This window comes from Pholcus phalangioides, unplaced genomic scaffold (assembly GCF_987345545.1).
Source record: "Pholcus phalangioides strain wild (caught in Gottingen) unplaced genomic scaffold, Ppha-v1.0 ptg000003l_1, whole genome shotgun sequence".
NCBI classification, from domain to species: Eukaryota; Metazoa; Arthropoda; class Arachnida; order Araneae; family Pholcidae; genus Pholcus; species Pholcus phalangioides.
In genome coordinates, this window is record NW_028301596.1 from 19,968,955 (window position 1) to 19,992,958 (window position 24,004).

At 34.8% G+C, this 24,004-nt stretch overlaps 1 protein-coding gene across 3 annotated transcripts in view; it reads right to left on the bottom strand.

Annotated features, from left to right (window-relative positions):
* The window catches only part of Msp300 (Muscle-specific protein 300 kDa), a 326,596-nt gene that overhangs the window by 55,655 nt on the left and 246,937 nt on the right, over nucleotides 1-24,004 (bottom strand). For all 3 annotated transcript variants that reach the window (XM_089245642.1, XM_089245623.1, XM_089245633.1), the window contains 10 exons: nucleotides 23,250-23,408; nucleotides 22,892-23,071; nucleotides 21,258-21,476; nucleotides 10,327-10,605; nucleotides 4,982-5,179; nucleotides 4,276-4,362; nucleotides 3,769-3,903; nucleotides 3,306-3,473; nucleotides 1,700-1,996; nucleotides 1,208-1,537 (listed from right to left, as the gene is read on the bottom strand). In XM_089245642.1, the coding sequence (XP_089101768.1) occupies nucleotides 1,208-1,537; nucleotides 1,700-1,996; nucleotides 3,306-3,473; nucleotides 3,769-3,903; nucleotides 4,276-4,362; nucleotides 4,982-5,179; nucleotides 10,327-10,605; nucleotides 21,258-21,476; nucleotides 22,892-23,071; nucleotides 23,250-23,408 (2,052 nt within the window). The remainder of the gene's footprint in view (nucleotides 1-1,207; nucleotides 1,538-1,699; nucleotides 1,997-3,305; nucleotides 3,474-3,768; nucleotides 3,904-4,275; nucleotides 4,363-4,981; nucleotides 5,180-10,326; nucleotides 10,606-21,257; nucleotides 21,477-22,891; nucleotides 23,072-23,249; nucleotides 23,409-24,004) is intronic.

The window sequence follows — 24,004 nt, forward strand, 5'->3', positions numbered from 1 at the left end:
AAAAATTCCAGTACCTCAGAATATCTGGAACCTCAAACTTTCGAGACCCTACTGTACCTGTATCTGAGAGCCAGATAAACGTAACTTTAAAAATGTTTTGTGAGAGAGTCAAAAAACAATCTTTCTTATCACGGAACATGATGTAAAGTCTGTTGCAATGAGTACACCGTATAAAAGAAATCTCGCTATTATGAATGATGTCAAAGAGCTGTTGTTTTAAAGATACAAAACATATAAGTTTATAACAAGTTGCACATTTGGAAGCTTCCATAATAATGCCAAAAAATTCTTAAGAATGCCAGTTTTTTCTATCTCTGAGAATTGCACTAAGGCTGGATTAGTACCATTTATCATTACACACACTCCAGGTAAACATTATTCTGAAGTACTTCTAACAAAGCATGGACTCATAAAAGAAGTCACATTTTTTACCTTCTTCACCTATTCTTAGAATTTACCAATATACACATAGGACTTTCGACTTTTGTTAAGTTCCAGTGACTGACAGATCTTTCACTGTCAAGGTTAATTTGACCAGAACTTACATTTCCTGATATCTGAACAAAACATGCTAAAAAACTGATGGGGTTTTTGGCCCACCAGCCCATCTACCAGTAAAGAGAAAAAAACTTCACGTTAGACATATTGTTTTTGTCAATGTTTATGAGTTTTATCACAACCTTTCTTCAAAGTGGCTCACACCAGTTTGAATTTTTTACAAAATGGCCTGCAACCAGGACCATCACAAGCGCATCATGGACCCCCAGGCCAAGTTATTTTCCAAAGGCCTTACCTGGCAAATTCCCGAAAAATTCAACTACTTATTTTTTTTAATTCCCCCACTTCTCTTGAGGCCCCTTGGCCATGGCCGAGTGGGCCCCATGCGTTAAATATGGCACTGCCTGCAACAAGATAATAATTGAGACTTTCAATTGTTTGGTCAGTTGGTCAAATCATTTTTTGAACACGAAATTCTGTGTAAAAATGTTTTAGAGATTCAAGAATGAACTATTGTGAACTTAGAATAAATTTCATGATTGGAACCCTCTTTATTTGCCAATATCAAAACTGATGAAAAATGACTGATGGAAACAGAAATGATTTAAAAAAGACAACTGGCTCTGGGATAATTATATAGTCCTATAGTCCTCTGGCTCTCAAATAAGGATATAAGATATCATTTGAGTAAACCGAACGAAAAAATTACCATAATTTGTCTTGTTTTATTGCACAGCCATTCTGTTGTTACTTCTTCAGAAGCAAGGTATTGAGAGCAAACTCCTTTGTCATAAGCAATTTTTTCATGCAAAGCTTGAAGATCTTTATACCTTAACATTTGAACTGTGCAGATACTATTAGAGTTATTCAAATAAGCAATTTGCCATGAAATTTTATGGCAGAGTGTATCATATTCTCTGTGAAGTAGGGAAATGTTTTCTTTCAGGTTTCGATCCTGGGTAACTTCTGAACTTCTTTTCAATATTTTAATAGCAGCAGTGAGCCATGCATGACCATCAAAAACATCCTTTTGGAGATTCTGAAGAACAAAAATAATATATAAAAAAGTATCAGGGTGTGGAAAAAATTATAAAAACTAAATACAAAGCAAATTGTAGGTAAATGAAGCTTTTAAGACTTCTTTGAATAAAAAACTAAGAAGTCTAGAAAAGTTAAAAAAAAAAGGAATATTCCTTACTACCTTGAAAAATTTTGAGCAGGCTTTATCATGACTGCAGGTACAATTGTGTTGTTCTATCAGCTGTTTTTTGCCATTCAACCATTTCATCATCTCATCAAAAGCAATTTGTGTTTTCTTCCAATCTTCAATGTACTGCTGTAATTCTTGCTCTTTCTTGAAACCATGGAGGAGAGTATCTTGTGCATTTTTCATAAGATTCTCGTGTATTTCCTTCCCAGCCTCATTTAAATAAGTTTTACATCCATTGAATTCTAGTCTCAATAGTGTCAGCTCAAAGTATAAATACTTGCAGTATTCCTGCAATTAAACAAAACAGATATGCCACTTTAAAATGTTTCAGAGTGTGTGTGGACTCTTCAAGAGAGATAAATATTCAAGCATGTGTTATGATATTCAAGATATCTGAGAAAATAATTTGAAAATGGGAAAACATGCATACAAGGAACATGTACAGATCTCCAAAGACAAATCGGCCAAAAGAAAGAACTAAGTTTGTGAAAAAACTTATAAAAATTAAAAATAACAAAGAACTTATAAAAATTAGCATTTTCAGTTTTAAGCGAAGTTCAAAAACACAAACACATACAACATAACTCCTATATAAAGATAATAGATAATACTCAAGAGACAGGAGAAATGTTTTGTTGTAAAGGATTGATAGTTATAGATGGAATGATGATCAATGACGATACATATGAAGTGTATCAGGAACAGAGAGTCGTTACATGGACAATTATTGTTATAGAGAGTATCATTATGTAGGATTTTCACTGTATTACTAAGTTTGATAAACAAATAATATTTTGAATATGTGCACAAAAAAAAGAACTGATCCAAAATATCATACTTGTTATTGTATTTGTTCAGTAATTTTCCTCCTTACTTCCTCTTCTTTTTTAACCTAATCCAGTGTGTTTCAATTATAAACTTGATAATCTTGATAAATACAGTGATACCTCCACTAACAAAGATTTTTGTGATTTTTCTACTTCAGCTAATGAATATTATTGCTGATAGGGAAGCACAGGCTAACATAAAGCAGCCACGTCATCATCAGAATTACTGTCATTCAAGCCAGATTAACTCATGTCCACCACAAAATCTCCGGATGTACCTTCAATTTTTTTTTCTGAAAGTTTTTGAACCATTTCATGTAAAATGAAAGATTCAGCTAATGGGAAGTGTATTGAACAAGTAGCGTATGTTTCCAGAGCACATGTTCTTTCAATGCAACACTCTTAGCATCAAACTGAACAGTCTGGACATTCTAAGAGCTTATCTTTTCCATCTGCATTTATCTGACAAAAATGAGCTGACAAAAACATAAATGGATGGGTACATCTACGAACTTGACTGGGATTGCGTCAACACCAGCTTTAGTAGACTAAAAGTGGTGTTCGATGTGTATATAGAGAAAAATAAAAAGATCTTCAGTATCTCATCTTCCTGTAAGTTCTTCTTTCTCCAATTTTGAAGCTGTTCATTTCAGCCTTTGATATGTTTTGTATTTTTTTAATAGCCCTTCTTGGTGTTTTAAACTCCTCTTTAAATTTTGGGCAATACCTGGAACAAATAAACACTTAAATTTGAAAAATCTGACATTTACCATCAACCTGTGAAAAACTTCTGTCATTGCATTGACATTAGTAGTATTTCCTTCACTATGAATGTATTCTGAGATCATGTTCACCATATGTTGCGTGGCTTTCACTGATTCAAAATATCTGTGTTCACTGCCAGATGTTTTTATTGCTGAGAAATATTGTCTGGATGCCTAAAATAAAATGAATGGAGAAGTTTTAATGTAACACAACTTTCCGTCTCTGGTTTCATACATATTATTCTGGTTTATATAAAAACAGATAAAAAAAATAAAAGCAGTTTGAATATAAATTTTTTTAATGTGGGCACACAATTGAAACATAATTTTTTTATTAGAATCAGTGTACGAAGTGAAATTACAAATGAATTAAAAAAAATTAATAACAGAGAAAAAATTATTTAATTTTCAAGTAACCTACAAAAATAATAAAAAAAGTATCAAGAGGAATATGAAATGGGTGAAATACCTTTGACATTAGAGTGTCAGCAGTTGAAAATACACTGCTCAGAGTACTTATGTTATCATCATCCACATCCAAGTACTTGTAGAGATCCAGAGAAAACATTTCTCCAACTGTGTTTTGTGTTTGTAAATAGTTTTTCTAAAAAAAACATTAATATATTCAGTATGATATGCATGTATAACAATGCATTACAAAAGAAAATCATAATCAAGAAATATCTATAAGAAGTAAAGCACAAGATGAGAATTGGCTACGTCACATTGAACGATTTTATTCTTTTCTTTCAGGTAAAGTGATCATGTATTGAGAATCACTTTTTATCAACTATACTTTTTTTTAGAAACATGGATGAGGTGCATGTGTGGTTTAGTAGTAGAAGCAACTAAGCTTTCTCATTGGCTTCTCTTTCTAGAAAAGAATAGAATCATCCATCATGATGTGACATAGCATGACCTAGTCAAGTCTGATCTTGTGCTTGGAGGACTATATTTGATATAATACTGATATCACCTTCAATTCCTCTAAAGAGTCTACATTTTCATGTGCAGCTATCGAATCCCAGTAGTCTTTCATTTTCATGACAGAATTCATTGATGACTATATTTTATGAAGATATATAAAAAATAAATCATGATACATGTACATTAGAAACACAGGGGAAACAATGTACTAAAACAGAAAATATGTATATGTTTTTATACATACTACTCATAAAAATTGTGTGAAAAACTGGATATACCAAGTGGAGATGTATTGCCGAAAGAAAATTCACATGCTTCTGCGGAAAACAAACTAACATCTCCTCGCGGTTTGGGTGAGTGCTCTACCATCAGCGTGCATTCCACCACAGAGGCATATGAATTTTTCTGAAATGTTCATCTCTGCTTGGTATTTAGTCTTTCATACTTTATATGAATAGTAAACAATGACATAATTTCTATCTACACTATACTTATATTTTTTCTGATGGTTTTTTTACAGGATAAATTTACATATAATTATGCACGTTTTTTTTTGTTTTCACCTAATATTTTTAATATTTCAAATAAAAAGTTAGAAGAAGCATTATTAGTGTTTTTTACTCCAATTTTGTGACAAATAGATTATCGAAAAAAGAAAGACACCTTTTTAAAGAATTTGGAGTAAAAAGTATCAGAAACTATAATTATCACAAAAATGAGAAACTTTGACAGAAACTATAACATGTAATACTCACACTTATTCCTTGTATAGTTTTATTGACAGTCAGAGCATTTTGTTGAAGAGTATTGATGATATTTTCATTGTTATCAACCATTTTCAAGACAGTTTCTAAATAATTTGATATGCATGGAATAATAACACGAGACAGATTTACATCGTTTTTCATGGAAGAAGCTTGATTCTGTAAATTATGCAAATTCCTAAGAACATCCTATGAAAAAAAAGAAACAGGTTAAGTGATACAAATAATAATCAGGCCATACAGATACAAATAATAATCAGGCCATTATTCATTTATTTTGTTATATCAATATAGAAGGTTAAGCAAAGGTATATTATATTAACTATGTCTGTTAATTTTCGAGTTGATGAATTTTTTTGTGAATCAATGATAGATGGGACATAGATGAGAACATCTATGGATTTCCTAGCAATGGATTTTTCCAAACTCAAATAAAGGTTTTTTTGAGCAACTAATTGCATAAAACATTCTGCATTTAAGCACAGTGGCTCAAAATTTTTTCTGTAGAGATTGCATGAATGCATAACCATAAAAAATTAGGAAGGATGTAATTTCGGTTTAAATATGGAATGCAGTTATAAATTTTTGAAAATTACCAACAATTTAATGTGCAAGGTTATATACATATGGTATGTACTACAAATTGTCAAATTGTAAAGCATGCCTTCCTGAAGATTGCATATAAGAACTTAAAATTTCGAAAATTACGTACATAAACAAGCTTTTTTTTAGTACAAACTTCGTAGAAATAAGGGTGGGAAAGAACACAGAAAGTCACTACAGCATAATAATAGTTAAGTACTGATATATCAGTCCATTGAAAACGTTCAACATACAGTAGAGTCTCATTTATCTGACATGAATGGGCCGGCAAAATGTCGGATAATAGGGAGGTGTTAAGAAAAAGCCTATTAAATGTCAAACTCTGTTATAATTTTACACATCACAAACCTAATAATCATGTTTTACAACAAAACAACAGAAAAATTAACCAAAAAATGAACTTACAGTTACAGAATATTCTGAAGTAATAGTAATGGCTAAGTATGATATATCAGTACTTAAAAAATTCAGTCCTGTGATGATATATATTTGATTTATATTTGATTTATAGTCTTATAATTATATTATCCCTTATATTTGATTCTAGTCTGCTCTTCTGATGAGTGCCCTTTTTTTGCTGCCAAGTTTCACCTCACTATCTTTACAGCATCATTATGTAGGTTCCTGTAGCTTCTTCTTGTTGCTCAATGTATTTAATTGCAGTTTCTAGAGCCTTAACTCCACCGTTATGTGAAATTCTAAGAGGCTCAACAGTTGGTGCTTGAGTGCTTGATCTTTTTTTGTGAGATGCCAGATAATACGGAATGTCGGATAACCAGAGGTGGGATAAATGTGACTATACTGTTTATATTACAGATTTTGCTATAAGAATTTGTCTTCACGTATGCATTTCACTACGTATTGAGGTCTACTGCAGAGTGCAGGCAGACGTTCAACATGATACTTATATAAAATTTCAGGCACTTGCAATTTTCACTTCAAAATACGGGAGATAGATGGCAGCACCAGTATAACATGAAAAAGTACTACTCTGACAATATAAATGTGTTAGGGCTCGCACATATATAAAGAATATATGTTTCAGCCATAGTATTTTTAGCCATAGTATATTTCCTGTATAGGGCCATATAGCGTGCCCTCTCTGGGCCCAGGGGAAGACTTTCCCTTAGGTCCCCTCTTGAAAGTGTTATTATTGTGAAAAACACACATGTAAACTTTTGAAGGGCCCCCATTTCAGCTTGGTGACCAGGGGCAGTGAGCTAGTTGCCCCAGCCTAGCTATGGCACTGATCATGTTCCAATTTGTTAGAAATTCCATAGAAGAATGTTTATCCAGTGCATGCATGGTTAAGTAATAGTATTCAAATAGATTTAGATCAAAACTGATTTTTGTGATTTTAATATTTCTATCAGTATTAGGGTTGTATCGATTTTAACCAGAGGTGGTTTAAACCAACCTGGTCGATATTAGTTTCGATCAGTTTAGACTACTTCAAGTGGTCAGAACTCAAACTTAAAATTTTTTTCCCCATTAATTCTTAAAAAGTAGTTACATGGCACTGCCTTAATTCAAATTAATGACTGAAAAAATGAAGTATGAATATTTAAATTAAGATTATCTATATATGTAAAATTGATTTTCTGTCTGTCTGTCTCTCTCTCTCTGTGTGTGTGTGTGTGTGTATGTTCTCTATGGAAATCTACAATTTTAGATCGATTGTCGCCAAATTTTGCATATATACCAAATGAGACCCGACTTGAACGATAGGCTACTTTAAAATTTCGTCAGAGCAGGGCAAATGCACCAAATAGGCAAAAAACTGTCGGGCAACAATGGTTTCTGGGCCTCACCAATCACTTTTGGAACGTTTACTTTGGTTGCCATGGTTCCCTAGCAGTGCGTTTCAGACGTGTATATTAGGGTGGAATGAAAAAGGGTGTTTTTCCCCTTTTTTTGGAAATCGATGTTGCCTTATTCAAAAGATGCCTTTCAAGGTTTTAAGACGTTATACCAAAATCCAGGAAAATATTTTAATATCTTGAGGTTCCTCACGGACCCTAAAGGTCGAGGAAAAAGACTTTTCTAAGTGCACATTATAAAAGTCTTTGTAAACCTTATATATATATATATATATATATATAATAAATCCTTTTTTGGGGGTGGGGTGGGGATAAAACTATAACCATGTTCCAAATTATAAAAGCAACAAAAACATAGTTTGACGATATAGGTGTCAGGAGGATGCCTCTATTGCTTCGTCTGTTATCACACTGTTATTACATTTCACTTTTTTGTAAAATAGTCAACTTTTTTTCAAACGATGGAAGAGTACTCCTTGATTTTACTCTGACTTGAATGAAGTCTTCACGACTTTCGGTTGTTGATACAGCAAGAAATTCTTCAGTTACAAGTCATACTCACCGTTCAACTGATTGCGTGTGACATGGAAAATTCGAAATAGATGGAAAAGCTGGTTCAGATAATTTTTGTGGGTCCAGTTCCTGATTTTTTTTATAATAGGTGGTTCAGTCACTCGCACTTGATCACATGCAATTAGTTCCAAATAGTGCTTAGCAGAAAAGTTTATTTTCGGAACATGGAATGTATGCATTTTTCTGCCTTTGATAATCCTTCATTTCTAATTTTTAGAATTCTCTTGATTCTTAGTTTTTTGCCCGTACTATTTCCGCAAGATATATCTGATCTGCACTTAAATCACTGTTGTCACTGTCCATTATCGAAAGGTTATTAGAGATTGGTTTAAATTTCACAATAGGTAATCTTTCACAATTTTCCAAACTTTTTCCGATATCACCTTGAAGCCCGCGTGGACTGATGGAACATTCACCTAGATGCTTCACAAGATGCCTTTGAGGTAACTCATTGAAGTGAAAAAGACAAATAAGCCATTGCAAGGGATGGCCTATTTCTTTCTCTATTAATCTGATAACACCTTTTTTATAACCAGTATTGGCAACAGTTCCGTCGCATCCGATTGCCATAAATTCTTTCGTATTGAAATCTTGCTTCAAAAAGTCTAGGATTGATGACTTTATATCCCTTTGCTCTACTGCTTCTTAGAGTTATGTGACCAAGATAAATTTTCCTGGGTTCCCGAATTATGTGAATTATATGTTCTTCAGATATGGTAATTCTATGGAAAGAAGCACCTTCGTTGACATTAGCTAAGGTTTTGTCTTTTTGACCATCAAAATATATTCCTCGTATATTTTGTTCTAGGAATTCCATCTTGCAAAAGAACTCTCTGTGATGCTGTTCCACGCCTTATTTTCATCCGGTCACAGCATTCGCAATAATTTCAGCTGATCGATCAGACACACCAGTTCTATCACAAGCAAGAGCAACATTTGGTAATTTAGTTCTCATCTGTGAGGATGATGGTAGAACTTCAAAAGCAAATGAAGTACTTGCTTCAGCATAGATTGATGGATCATCTTCAGGTACTGGTAGATGGAAATGCTAACTTCAACGACAAACTGTTTTGGCTCATATAGATCACTTTCCTCAGAATCCTTGGATATAGATGAGTTTTCAGTGGTTGATGAACTAGTTTCCGCCGTTTCTTCTTGAGATGACTTCAAATGGGATATCATTTTCATTTTCCTTTGTTCATTGTTTTTCAATTTCTTCGTTGTCAGGACATTATTCGACCACTTGCCATCTTGCGTGTACTTCTTTTAACTTGCAAGAAACCTCGCTCTAAATTTTGGATCTTTTTCAACTTGTCACACTGTCTTCAAAATCACATTTGTATGCTGCAATGCCGAACAATTTCCGTGCTTCGCACTGAAAAGATTCCAAGTTCAACTTGAAAATTTGAGAATCTTTCCTTGCTCTCATATTTTTCTGAAGATTCTTGTATTTTTAATAAAAGTCTTTGAAAATTTTGCATATCCGTTGGTAAAAAACCGTAGGAATTGAAGCAGTTTTCCAAATATTTTCTATCTTTGGCACGATAATTTCAAGAATGTCTGCAATAACTGGATCTTTACTTGATTGTTGTGCCTTCATATTGCGTTGAGTCAGCAAATAACAAAGCATAACATCGCCATAGGTGAGCAAGACCCGAGAATCCAACTCTTTAGGATTTCCTAAAATGTCACAATAAAAGCTTCTGGTCGTCATTTTGACTGCTATACACCCTCTCAGTTAAGGAGTAAGATTGCAGATGAATACTGAAAACAGGAGAACCCCCCCCCCCCCACCCCGAACGGAAAAACAATAAGCTCAGTGTCCTTTCTGGTCCAATGCCTGGAACACTGAGCCCCCTCCTTGCCCTGTACTAGTTGCGGCATTGCCTGCTGTGAGAATAGGGTGTCACGATACTATGGCAGCTCTATAAGAAAGGTGGCAGCTCTATAAAAAAATACTCATTGGTTGCAGTTTATTTCATACATTTGAAGTAGTCTCTAGTAGTAAACCACTCAAAATGGTCAAAACTGATATCAACCAGGATGGTTGAAATAGGTTTTCTGCATGGTTAGAACCACATTTGGTCAAAGTATACGCAACCCTGTTTATTAAAAACATATTCTGATGCTTGTTAAAAGTAAAAATCAATCTTAATTTAAAATTTAATGTGAAAAACAATTAAAACTATTACTATATCAGTTTAAAACCATTTCAATAGTTTTGACTACTTTTAGTTAGTTAAACCCACTTTTGGCTGGTTAAAAACAATTTTGACTGGCTAAAATTACAACCCTGGTTAGCATTGATATATTAGTACATTTTTCCATGCAAATCTTTACCTCACAATTTTTTTTCATGCCTTCTTCATTGATGCTTCGCTGAAAAATGCAAATCTGCGTTTGCAAACCATCCAAGCAAAGAACGTAAATTTTGGCAATGTGGAATAATTTCTTTGTTTCATCACTGTCAACCAAAGTTGCTGTGAACAAAGATTTTTTTGAGTCATTGACTAAATCATACAAATCTTTAGATAGAGAACATAATTCTGCAAAGCTATTCTTCAAGCACACTTGTTTTTCAGACACGGATGTAGCTTGGATGAAGGGTGATAATTTCAACTGTAAATAAAAGAAATTCAAACTATAATCAGCACACAAAAGAATAAATAAATTGTTTGAAATTTTAAATGAAAGTGCTCTCAAAAAAGGGATTTTTTGTTTAATGTTTTTATCAGATACATACTTGTAACAGAACTTCAAGAGATCACATACAACAAAAAACAGCGACTTGGCCGCAGCAAAAAATTGCTACCAGAGAGAGTCCCCCATCGAGGAGTTAGTGAACCAACCTCTTGACGAGTATAAAAAACAAGCCTGCCATTCGGAATCGGCAATAAATTGTACGTCCCGGTCTAATTAGCCCTCGTGTGCAGAAAATGACAGTGGTGCGACAAAAATGATCAAATGATCAAGAGATCACATAACATTCTGTTCTAGACAAGTTTCCATTTTATAAAGATGCAAAATAAAGCACTAATCATAGATGAGATTGCCTTTTGATTCCATCTAAGATAGGTTTCCATTTTGTACAATGTTCGTTTAAGACAGATTTCACATGCTCAGAAACAAATTTGGGAGAACCGAGCGTTGAAGTGTAATACATTGAAAGTACTTAATGTAATTTTGGCTATACTTATTATTACATATCTTATTTGATTTCCATATGTACTTTTAATTTTTTTTATAAAAATAGAAAAACTATGTGCAGCTATAACCCCTTGCAGTAGCAGAGGCGATTAGTCAGTTTCATGCTTACCAGAACTTCCAAATTTGTTTTGATTGAGGAATTTAGGGCCTTCACCTATTACAATAATGTGCGTATACTATACTAGATTATTTTTTATTTAGAATTATAAAGAGTGTCCCATAAATTCACAAATAGTTAACTCCTGTTTTATATATAATGTTGTTATAGTAAAACTCTTAATAATGGAAACTTTTCTAATTCTTAAAGAAGTTTAAATAGTAACAATGTATTGGAAATTCTGCTATCATGAAATGAAAAATCTGTTATAACGAATTCAAAAACAAGTTTCTGAAAATTAACAAAAGAACACAGAACATTCTAAAAATGATCCTGTAAACTCAGTTTTAGATAATTTTCTTGCTGAACCTGTTGGGGAAGAAGGGTTGCTCTCTTCCATAGCTCGTGAAGAGAAATTTGAACCAATATAGTGCATGAAAAAGGAAAAAACATTTCTGAATGTTTTGCTGAAAAACTGGGTTTTTTTGGTTTAAACTGGTTTTTTTTGTTTTAAATAGTATTAACATTAAAAACAATGAAATTTCTGAAAAACAATTCAAACTTCCAATAATTAACAAAAATAAAATGTTTATTAATGTAATTAACACTATTCCCATGCTAATTAATCAATAAATATTTATTAAATTTTAACAAAAACCAACTTTTGCCATTTAATTATTTTTTGCTTAACTCAATGGATTACTGTGTGTTTGAAAATTCTTTTAATGTTATTATTAATCATATAATATACAAAGGTTTTTCTCCAGTTACTTTCAGTATACTTAATTACGAAGCTATTTTGCAAAAAGTAATAAAAATTAAGTGAATATAATGCGTTTAATGAAGCATAAATAATGCAGATTAATTAACGATGATTTACGATATACAGGGTGATTATAACTAAGGTTCTGATTTCAAAACACTGTAAGAAAAGAGAGATTGTCAGAATGACTTGAAAATTGACATGAATATTCCTGAAAAAATTCAATTTTATTTGATAAAGGGGAAAAAATACTTAAAAATGTAAAATTAATGACATCATCCAACATGTGGGAAATTTGCTCGCAGAATGGAAACGATAGCCAGTCATGGCAAAATTATAACTTAATTATAGCATTGCACGAGTCCATAATTCACGGAAACATCACAAAAAAAATGAAGTAATTGAACAAATAACTACAACTTACTCAAAAAATGTTAAATATGTTGTTCACAGCATGTTCTGGCTATGAGGTTGAAAGCATAAAAATTCTTGTTCAACAGCAGAATCAGAGTATGCCATGGTCATAATGTGGATGTGCTTGCAATTCAGCTTTATTAAACCAAACGCGCCCCCTTTCCCCCGTTCATATTCCTGAGGAATGAGGAACTTCTAACATATAGGGAATGTGCTGGAGATTGCAATTCACCAAAGTTTGCAATCTGACCACTGTTTATAACATTTTGAGGTACCCCCACAACCAGAAGTTGCAACGGTTAAGGTGCATCCTATCAAAATGGGTCTTCAGCAGCTGCTTTGCTGGTATTGCAATGTGCATCTTGATAGAAGTTCTATTCACACACTGATGCTGTGGAAGTGCCGAAATGATGTGGTTGTACAAAATAGATTATACTGCTGGCCAAGTACAGCATCATCTACTTGCACATTTTGCACTTTTTTCTTTTGCGAAAGAAACGTCCATTGCTTCAGGAGTATCCATGCAAATTTTCAGGTCATTCCGATCAGTACTTATTGTATAGTTTTGGAATCAAAACTTAAATTATAATCACCCTGTATATAGCTGATTATTTTTTATAAATCTGTTACTACTATACAGTAGAACCTTGATTAACTGGGCTTAACAGTGTGTGTGTGAAATTATAAAAAAAACAACTATTGAATATATTAAGACTGGGAGATATACGGTAGGAGATGTGCTACTTCTTATGGGAATGAAAATGTATGTGAGGTAATGTAACAATTAGTACACTAGTCTTTGTCCTTCAAGGACAGCTGGTGTCTTTATTGGATTATAGGACCACTTGCCCCTAGCATGATGGTGTCACTACTGTTGCTGCTTCTTTGTGAACGGAAAAAGAAACCCCATGAGATAATACACCACTACATTTAGATGTGTGATGCAATCCTTATTCATGAATTTGCTAAAGATAGAGCATCAGAATGTAGCCAAAGGTTAGAAAATGTTGTAAGAATGAGAAATTTTGGCTTTTATATATAACTTTAAATGACTAAGATACTTCATATGAAAAAAAAATATATATTCTGGCCACTTTTATGAGACTTTTTGAAAAAAACCACTTATAAAATCTTATGTCATTTAAAGATATACAGTCAGAATGTACCCCAAGGATATGAAATGTGGTAAAAATGAAACATTTTGGCTAATAATGAACAAATATGATATTTTTCAAGGAAAAAAATGATATTTAGGCCACTTTTATCTGATTTTTTGAAAAAAACCAGTTGGTTTAAACCAAACAACCCTGGTTTAAGGACATTCATTTCTGAAATGCGTCAGTCGCCAACCCACTCATATGAGAAAAGACTTTGGAATTTACATGTGCTTTTGAATGTGAAATCTTTCAAGCATTGCACTCATTTGAGACCACGTATACTTCTGAGGAATTAGGTGTTTTCTTGGCTTCTACAAGACTTGAACAAGAAAAAATATTTGCTACAAATATGTTAAGGAAATCTTATCCAAAAAAATTTAATGCTTACTTTACTTGATTTGAGTTGCTTTCAGCTATTTTTGAAATTTAACTTCATTCTTTTTATTATTTACAACATAAATAAGTAATTTTTTTTCTTAGAAAATAATTCCCAGAGATGCCGCAGTACTCTAATTTACTTGGGTCCCAGGGTATTCAAAAAATCAAGGTCCCTTTTGAGTGAAAGTGGGTTCATCTCGAAAAAAAAGATGGTCCCCCCCCCCCATAATTCACTGGCATCTCTATGAATTTTTTCCAGCATGCCCCCAGGTCTTTGATCACCTGCTTATATCTCTTTGTTGAGACAGAGCGGTGGGCCATGTTCTGGGAAGGATGAGGAAGTATCTCTGTGAATCAAATAATTCATTTCTAAAAACATGTTTTATCCAAAGGTTCATTTACTTTCATTGTCCACTAATAGGAAAAGTCTCTGAGAATTGAACATGTGGAATTTTGCACATGTAATAAATCTAAAAGAAATATACAGTCGATCCCTCTTATAACGTTCCCATTTAGAACGTTTTTCCACTTGGTGCTACTTATTTTAGTCGTCCCAAATCCAAGTAATTCTCATTAAGATATCCTGTTTAAAGTGTTTTCGAGTGCTTACAATGTTTTTTATGACAGTTTTTTGAAAAACGTTGTAAGCAGGATCCACTGTAATTAAAGTTAGAGACACACATTCATATATTTACTAATTGATTGATTTATTAATTCTCTTCTGATTGATTTTCCATTTCTTTAAAAGAAAATTTCAGCTCTTTCAATAATATCTTCTGGTTAAATTTAAAGTAAATGAGATTCTCTCTCAGACACTTATCTCCTGCTTCCCTATTCATATAAATCCTTGAAAAGCGATTTCCTGGTAGAATGATTTTATTTTTCCTTCCTGATGGTCCACCACTCTGATCTGTCATCATTTAACTGCTACATATTTTCACACCTGAATATGAGAGTTAGGTCAGATTTATGTTGGTGAAACTCAAGTGTGTTTGTGTGTGTCCAGCATTCAATGTGTTTTGTGTTCAGTAGTCCATCTATCTACGGCTGCAACTAGATACTTTTTCAAATGGGGCAAGCACACATTTCGTCACCCCATGTAATGTAGAAGCAGTTATAAACGGTGAATTCGGCATCCTCTCTAGTCCAGAGCCTGGGGGGGGGGGTGCCCTAGACTTGCCTGCTCTCTCCCCCCCCTAGTTGCGGCCCCGCACCTATCCTCCAAATTGTAAATTGGTAATACATGAATTGAAATTTAATATATACATATTTGTGTTGCATGTCTGTGTGATTTTCGTGGCGACCAGAGCTTTTTTCAAAGGAATATCCAACTCAAAATTGGAAACCTTAGAAAATCATATTTTTAGCCGATTACCACTGCGCAATCGCGGGTTCCAAACCCGAAAATCCGGGAGTGGGGAGGGGGCCCGCCCGAAGAAAATGAAAAATATTTTTGTAGAAAATTAAAATATTGGATATAATTCTCAAAAAATGTTGCAAAAAAACAATAATATTATTAATTTCAAAAAATATGCAAATAAGAATAATATCAAGGAATTCTTATACGAACCGTACACCCTGATCGAGTTACATAAGGCTGTTTCAGTTTAGTGAACGGTGATTGCTCATTAAAAGTGCAATCAAGCAAAAATGCTGGTTTCAATCTGTCTATTGAGATTTTCGTTAGTTTGCCTTTCATGTTCACTGTATATACTTTTGGAGATCGTCCAATCACTTCATATGGCCCCAAATATGGTTGTTGAAGGGGCTTTCGTACGGTGTCAAGCCGCACAAACACATGGGAAGAAACAGCAAGTTCTTTATGAACGAAAACGTTGTGAGTCCTATGCCAGGTAGGCGCAATGGTGATCCGTAAACCATCTCAGCAGCAGAAGTGTTGATGTCCGGTTTGATGCTGGCTCAGATGGACAGAAGTATGGTAGGTAATACTTCAGTCCAACGTTCCGTGGCATGGCAGCGTATGGCACCCTTGAACTGCCAGTGGAACCAAGGGCGTAGCCAGGGGGGGGGGACTTGGGGGTCTGGTCCCCCCCCCGAAATGTGAGAAAATGACCGAAAAAAGGGAAAAAGATGGCCAAAATCCATTGTTCTGTCACTTTGGTCCCCCCCCGAACGAAATTTCTGGCTACGCCCCTGCGTGGAACCTTTCAACGATGCCATTGGAGGCCGGATGATACGCTGTCGTGCGTGTTTTCTGAGTTCCAAGAAAACGAACGAATGCGCGAAACAAATCACTTTCGAATTGTCTCCCTTGATCGGTGGTAACCGATTCCGGAACTCCGAATCTGCTGATCCAGCCAGAGTAGAATGTCTCAACGACAGTTTCTGCTTTTTGGTTTTCCATCGGGAAAGCCTCTACCCACCTGGTGTATCGATCCACACAGGTAAGGCAGTAGGTGAAACCCCGAGAAGGAGGAAGAGGACCAACAATATCGATGTTAATGTGCGAGAATCCGCATTGAGGCAAAGGGTATGCACCGATGGAAGATCGAGTGTGGCGATGCACTTTTGAGCGTTGACACTCGATGCACGCCCTTGTCCATCGCATGGCATGGAAAAAGCATCCACTACAACATTTCGCTCACCCTGAATGTAACGAATGTCCGTAGAAAATAGAGATATATATTCTAAGTGACGACGTTGTCTGGGAGAGCTGTTATCATTGACTTTGTGAAAAGAATAAATTAGAGGCCTATGATCACTGTAGATCGTGAATGGTCTGCCTTCTAACATGTGCCTGAAATGTTTAATAGAACTATAAACAGCAAGCAACTCGCGATCGTAAGTACTATAGTTCTTTTCAGTTGTCGTTAACTTTCGAGAAAAAAATGAGAGTTGTTCGACGACACCATCAGAAGTTTGTTGTAAAACAGCTCCTAGAGCGAAATCCGATGCGTCGACTGTCAACGAAAGATGAGCATCGTGTTTAGGATGAGCCAAAAGCGTAGCGTTGGTAATAGCATGTTTACACGTTTCGAAAGCAGCAATAGTTTCCCCCGACCAAGCGATGGGAGATTTTTCTTTTTTCTTTTTTCCTTTGCACAAATCGTGTAAGGAAGCCTGGTCAGATGCTGCGTTTTTTTAAGAAACGGTGGTAAAAGTTGAGAATTGCTAGAAATCTTCGAAGTTCATCAACCGTTTTTGGTTGCGGATAATTACGAAGAATGTCAACTTTTTCTGGCAAAGGAGAAATGCCGTTGCTGTTAACCAAAAATCCTAAGAACTCTATCTCAGATTTCCCAAATATGCATTTATCAGGATTAAGAATGATACCAAAACTATTTAAACGTTCAAAAACTAATTCTAGATCCTTAAGATGTTCTTCTTCTGTTGTTGATGCAACTAGTACATATAATCTAGTCATCTAAATATGCATAACAGTTCAAATCTCTTAAGACAATATCTATGAACCGTTGAAATGATTGTGCCGCATTAGACAATCCAAAACACATATATAAGTACTCATAAAGTCAGAATGGGGTAATAATGGCAGTTTTTTCAACAGACTCAGGATCTAAAGGTATCTGATGATACGCCTTAACCAAGTCCAATTTAGAAAAAAATGTTTTTTCCCTGCAGACCGTAACTGAAATCATGAACATGGTATAGGATATCTGTCAGGACACGTTATAGAATTAAGTTTTCTGTAATCCCCACATAAACGGTATTCTCCATTACCTTTAGGAACAATGTGTATCGGGCTTGCCAATGGACTTTTTGAAGGTCTCAGTATGCCCTGATCCATTAGCGTTTGAACTTCACGCTTTGCAATAGCAAGTTTCTCTGGAGAAAGTCTGCGGGCTTTGGTAAAGACAGGAGAACCTTTAGTAACAATGCAATGTGTAACGCAGTGTTTTTTAGAAGTAGCCCCAAGCATAGAAGGATTCGTTAGATTAGGAAATTTAGATAAAATTTTCAAGTAGGGCGAATCTCCACTAATGGTCTTTAAGCCTAATGTAGTGCAACAGGCATTGCAACATTTGATTGAAAGTGAAGTCAAACTGTCAATCAAACAAGACTTTTTTACGTCAACTAATAGACCACAATGTTCTAAGAAATCAGCAAGTAATATCGGGCGATTAACATCAGCTATAACGAAGGACCATCTAAACAGTCTGCGTAAATCCACTGATAAAGATTTGCAACAATACGCAGAAATTTTAGTATTGTTAGCTGCGTATAGCGAAAAGTTTGTATCTGCTGCTTTATGTACTTGTATATCTCGTGGGAAAACCAAAATGCTAGCGCATGTGTCCACTAAAAAACCAGTACCGGATTTTCGATCATGAACAAAAAGGCGAACTAAACGCCGGCCATCACCTGCTGTCGCCAAAACAGATGGGCCAGTTAGTTTTCTGACCAATCACAGGGTTTAATGCATTTTGATGCTTTTCGACCGAATTTGAAATGGTACCAACAATAAGGTTTACGTTTGGGTGTACCATCACCACTAGACCTCTCTTTAGACCGAGAATTTGAACTAGCTCTTCCCTTCTTGCTAAAATTTTTCTCTCTATAGCGGGATAAGCGGCCAACAGCAACGGTCAGAGTCGAAATTTGACTTTGAAGTGATTGTAAGCTGATGGTTTCGTTACGACTGACCTCAGAAATAGTCGGTGTGTGCTCAGTGACTTCGGTAATTTTATCTGCCATTTCTGCTAAATCCGGCAATGTATCCTTACTAACAGAAAGTATCTGCTGTGTATGGATAGGCAAACGTTGTAACCAAAGGGTTTTAAGCACTTCATCTGAAATTTTCTTGTCAGCTAATGTATGCATCTCATGCAACAACTGAGAAGGTCGCTTATCCCCAAGAGTGAGCTCTTGGAGTAGAACTCGTAAGCGGGAAGTTTCAGACAGTGAAAACTGTTGACAAATGCGTGTTTTTAACTGGTTGTAAGAATCGTCTGTAACAGAAGATCTGATCAAATCACTAACATATGACAACACTTCGACATCTAGAGCTGTGAACACAGTGAAATTGCGTTTTAGGATCAGTAATTCCGGCTATTTTAAAGTTCGATTCAATCTGAAGGAACCAAAGATCGACATTAGATTTCCAAATCGAAGGCGCGAGAAAAGAAACACGCGAAAGTTCTAATTCAGAAGACATACCTGTTTCTTCGGTAGCGTTCGGCATATCCAAAAAAAGTTCAGCACAATCCAGGAAGAGAATTGAGGAGATGCCCCCTCAATCAGTCAGCAAATGCACCACACACAGGGGGAAAAATGCAGCAAGTCACATATTACGACGAGGCGAGAAAGAGTAGTTTCGTCTGCGCGTCCGTGGCTGTCAAACATCTGCTTTACATGGGTCACCAATTCTGTAGTGACGCTAGTGCTGGTGGATGTGTCTGGTTGTTATTTCGGAAACATACAGACATGACTCCTTTCTTTTTTTAGTTATTTAATAGAAGAGAGAGAGAGAGATTTTTACGACATGTTCGGTCGACAGTTGGAGCCAGACTGAACTCCAATACAAGAACACACTAGATAATGCCTAGCTAGTGAGTGGCATAAAAAATATAATAAAAATATAAAAATTGTACAAAACAAGTAGCGCCACACATATACTATGTTAATTTAAAATTCTTTTGAGCATTAGTAACCCATAATTTCTGTTGAAGAAATCCTTGTGCCCCTCCAAAAGCCGATTCTGTGTACACAGCAGTGATTTTCATGAAGTGAAATGGTGACTACCGCATAGCAGCTAGATGACAAAACTGAATATTCAAAGTAGAGTTTTTACAGATTTTTTTTTTTAACGATCTCAGAAAATGTTTTACACTTTGAACAGGCGTTCCAAATCCTTTAAGATTTTTCAAAAATTGCACATCTGCAATCTTGTAGGAACAAGGCAAATTTATGTCGTATAGATGCTGTCTTTGAGTGCCGGCAGATAGCCGTGAAAGTACCGTAATTTTCAGCATGTAATCGGAAGGGAGAAATCCGTAGGGGAATAAAAACTCAGAAATTTTAAAATTCTGTTCACGGTCCTTTCATTAAAGGAAGCAACTAAATATCTTCAACAACCCACGTGTATATCAATACAATACAGTACAGTAAGGCCGTAGCTAGCCATTCCTGTGCCCTGTGCAAGAATTTGAATTTAGGCCCTGTGCTAATACCTTCTAGAGCAGGTACAATACCTTCTAGAGCACAAGCAATACCTTCTCTAGAAGGTATTGCCTGTGCAGGTGCACTTGTTGCACTTGCCTAGTTACGGCCATGAGTACAGTATGCATAGTAGTAAAACCACTTTTTCAAGGTCGCACGATTGTGATAGACTGTGGAAAGAAGAAAGAAAAAAAGGGAAAATTTTGGGGAGTTTTTTCTCTCTACTTTTTTCTTCTTGGAATGAGAAAAGAATGCATCCCACAGTGGATGCAAAGCGTGAACCAAATTTTTATGCATCCTTTTCCTAAATTCCTGGTATTAGAAGCGCTATAGTGCATCAATGACATCTCTGACTCCCCTGCAACAAAATTTTTGTAACAGAAAAATTAAATTATTTTTAAAATTTTATTATTTATTATTTGTTAAAATTCATAAAATTGGAAAATCCTTTATAACAAAGGGATTTCTTCAGTCCCTCTGAGGTCATTATAATGGGATTCAACTGCAGTTGAAAATTTATAAAAATTGAAGGAAATGGTTTATTTGAATGCCATTTGAGGAAAAGTTAATCTCATTAATTTTCCCACGGGGGGGGGGGGGGATTTCTTGGTACAGAAAAAAATTTAGTTCAGTTTTGATCTGTAGAGAGCACTGCACAGAAACAAATAACTGAAAATATGTAAATCAGAGTCCTGTAAAATGCAAGGTGTATGATCAACATCTCATTTCCGAGTTTTTCTGTTACTGGCGCTTATATTAGGTTTCCATTGTGATGTTGACATTAGTGGATAAAGCACTATTGGTGAAGTTGTTTACTTCAGACACAAATTGCTACCTTAAGTTTTAGAAATGTTTCAAACACAGAAGAAATTGAAAACAAGTTCAGGTACAATCACTCTTGTTGGACTTTTATGCAGTGGCTTCTATCGACAAAAATTTGAACTAATTTTTTTTCTGTTCCAAAAGTATCCTCCTTTTGTGAAACTAACTTTTTCCTCAAATTGCATTAAAATGGACCACTCAAGTGATTCAAATTGTGTACCCTGATGCGTATTACATATTAATTTTAAATTACATTTCTAATATATGTTGAGCAGCAAATATTATTTTAACTTACCTCACACTGTTGATCACAGAATATGGATTTCCACACTGAACATCTTTGTTCCATAATGTCTCCAAAGGCTTTAACAGCTACAGCTAAAAAACTATTGAATGTTTGCATTGCAGGTAAATTTGGATAATTGAGGATACTTTGCTTAGAAGGCATAGCAAATGCTTTGAGTAACATGAAAAAGCTGTTATAGTCTTCATCAGATAAATTACAGTTGAAATCCTAAAAAGGAAGAAACAAAAGATGTTAATATGAAATTTGACATGATACATACCACAAAACAATACAGAAATACACTTAAAAATGTCAAAAAGCAAGGAAAGAAACTATGATTGAGGCATAAAAGTCAAAGCCAATTTAATTTGGAGATAACAGAAACATTTAGATGGCCTAGCATTAGCATGTACTACTACAACTTAACCATACATATACCTTGTAAACATTCCTCTGAGGAATTTCTAACAAATTGGTACGGGCAAGGTTATAAGGTAGGGGGTTCTTCAATACATGGCCTGCGAAGCTCTTTGATAACATGTGTGTGGTATAGCTTAGTGGCTTGCAGGCCTCATTAAAACATCAAATGTGCCCCACCACAGTGTGTTAACAGTTGTAAAACCTTCCTTTAAGGTATTTATGTTGTCCTAGTAGTTATGTATATATTGTGTTATACTTGTGGCGGTGCTATTGGCAAAAGTGCCATCATTAAAACATCAAATGTGCCCCACCACAGTGTGTTAACAGTTGTAAAACCTTCCTTTAAGGTATTTATGTTGTCCTAGTAGTTATGTATATATATTGTGTTATACTTGTGGCGGTGCTATTGGCAAAAGTACGTCATGTTGACGCTCCAATATCATAAATCTGTCAACACATCATTTTCGTGAGCACACCTTTTCTTTACCTCTCTTTCGTTGTTAAAAGAGAAGACTTTCATTTCTTGCAAAGTCAAGATGTTATTTTCTATGTGTCCCTGTATTCTTGTTTCTTTTTATATGTGTAACGTACCATATGTTTCTTCACATTAATAAACTTTTTATATTTAGCCGTTCTCTCTGGAATTTAAAATAATTATTGTGGAGTCAGATATACGCTATCTATGGATAAGTCACTGCTTCAATTTAAGTGCCAGTACGCTACTTTTTAAGCCAGTGATACGCCCATAAAGGTGACTATATACTCTCTGGCACAACCCTCTGTCTTTCATATTTTGAAGTGAAAATGGCAAATGCCTGAATTTTAATGTCATGTAAGTATTGTGGACTGCCAACTCTCTGGGGAGAGACTTTTTCAAACAGGAGATCGACTCTTATTTGCACCTCGAAGTTGGAAAACCAATTTCATCTGACTTATACTACTACTACTACTAAACCACATATGCACCTGGTCCATATTCCTCTGCAGAACTTCTAATGAATTGGTACATCTTACATAACTGACCTATACTGGGGTTCGGACCCGGATCCTCACACTGAGAGTCCAGCACAATGCCCACACAATTGCAAAACAGCCATTTAACATACACTATTGATATATTTCATTGAACTCCCTATATGGTATCTTCACAATAAAGAGAAAAGAACTGCATATAAAAACACTGAACTACATAAAGGAAAAGAGAAGCTCTGAGTGATTCATACCAATGATGTCAATGGCTGCTCCAAGTGACTTTTGGCAGAATCGTGCATCAATAGCATAGTTTCTAAGTTTTTTACCAGTTTCTTAACATTAGAACTCTCCAAATGTTTGGGAATGGCAGAAAAGAAGTTTTTGGCTTCAAAAATTAAATTTTGGGCTGTTTCCAACTCTTCTCTGTAACTCTAGAAAATAAAAATTTTTGTCTCATATGTATCATATCATTCACATTATAATGTAAAAGATAGACATTTATAAATAATTTTGAGCAACAAATTTTAAGGAAAAGCAATGGCAGATGAATTTATTCACAAATGGCAATTCTTGTTTCAAAATCATGGACTCTAACGAAATGATAATTACCTTCAATTCTGATGAAAATGACTCTTTTAATTCAGCTTTGGGCAAAAGAGGTAATGACGACATGGCAAGGATAACGTTGAGCCTCTGTTTGGTTTGGGATAATGAAGAAATGTAACACTGGATTTTTAAAGCAGAGCTTGTAATGTCTACCACTAAAAACTGTGGAAAAAAATTCACATAAATAATATGAACTGACGCATATAGAAAAAAAAATTAGATTCTATATATTATTTTGAAATATATTTTACATAAACATTATACTACTTAAATTTATATCCAATAAGTGTTTTATTTTATTTTTCTTATAATTAAACATGCATTCAGATGGGACATACTGTTTGGACTCCAATCTTGTCACTGATATGATGTAACACATGGAATACTCAAAATTTTAGAAATTTAAGTTTAAAAGTTTAATTCTCATTAAGGAGCCAGGTTTTTTTAACAACCTGGGTTTCCGGGACCTACCAGAGATGATGTCACTATTTTGAGTGATATCATTGAGAATTGATTCTGAATTTCTAAAGACGCCAAATTGTACCCAGGACCTTGTGAATCAAAGACTATCATACAAAACTATTTCATCATAAGGTTGAAATGGCATTCATTACTCAGATGAAATTTCACTTGATGCTTTTTTCATATTCGAGCAGTAGAGTAAATGGGCATACCTAACACTCCTGCTTGTCGAAAAATTTTGTTACAGAAATTTTGTACAATTGCATGGTTACTTCTTTACTGCATTGGCTACTTCT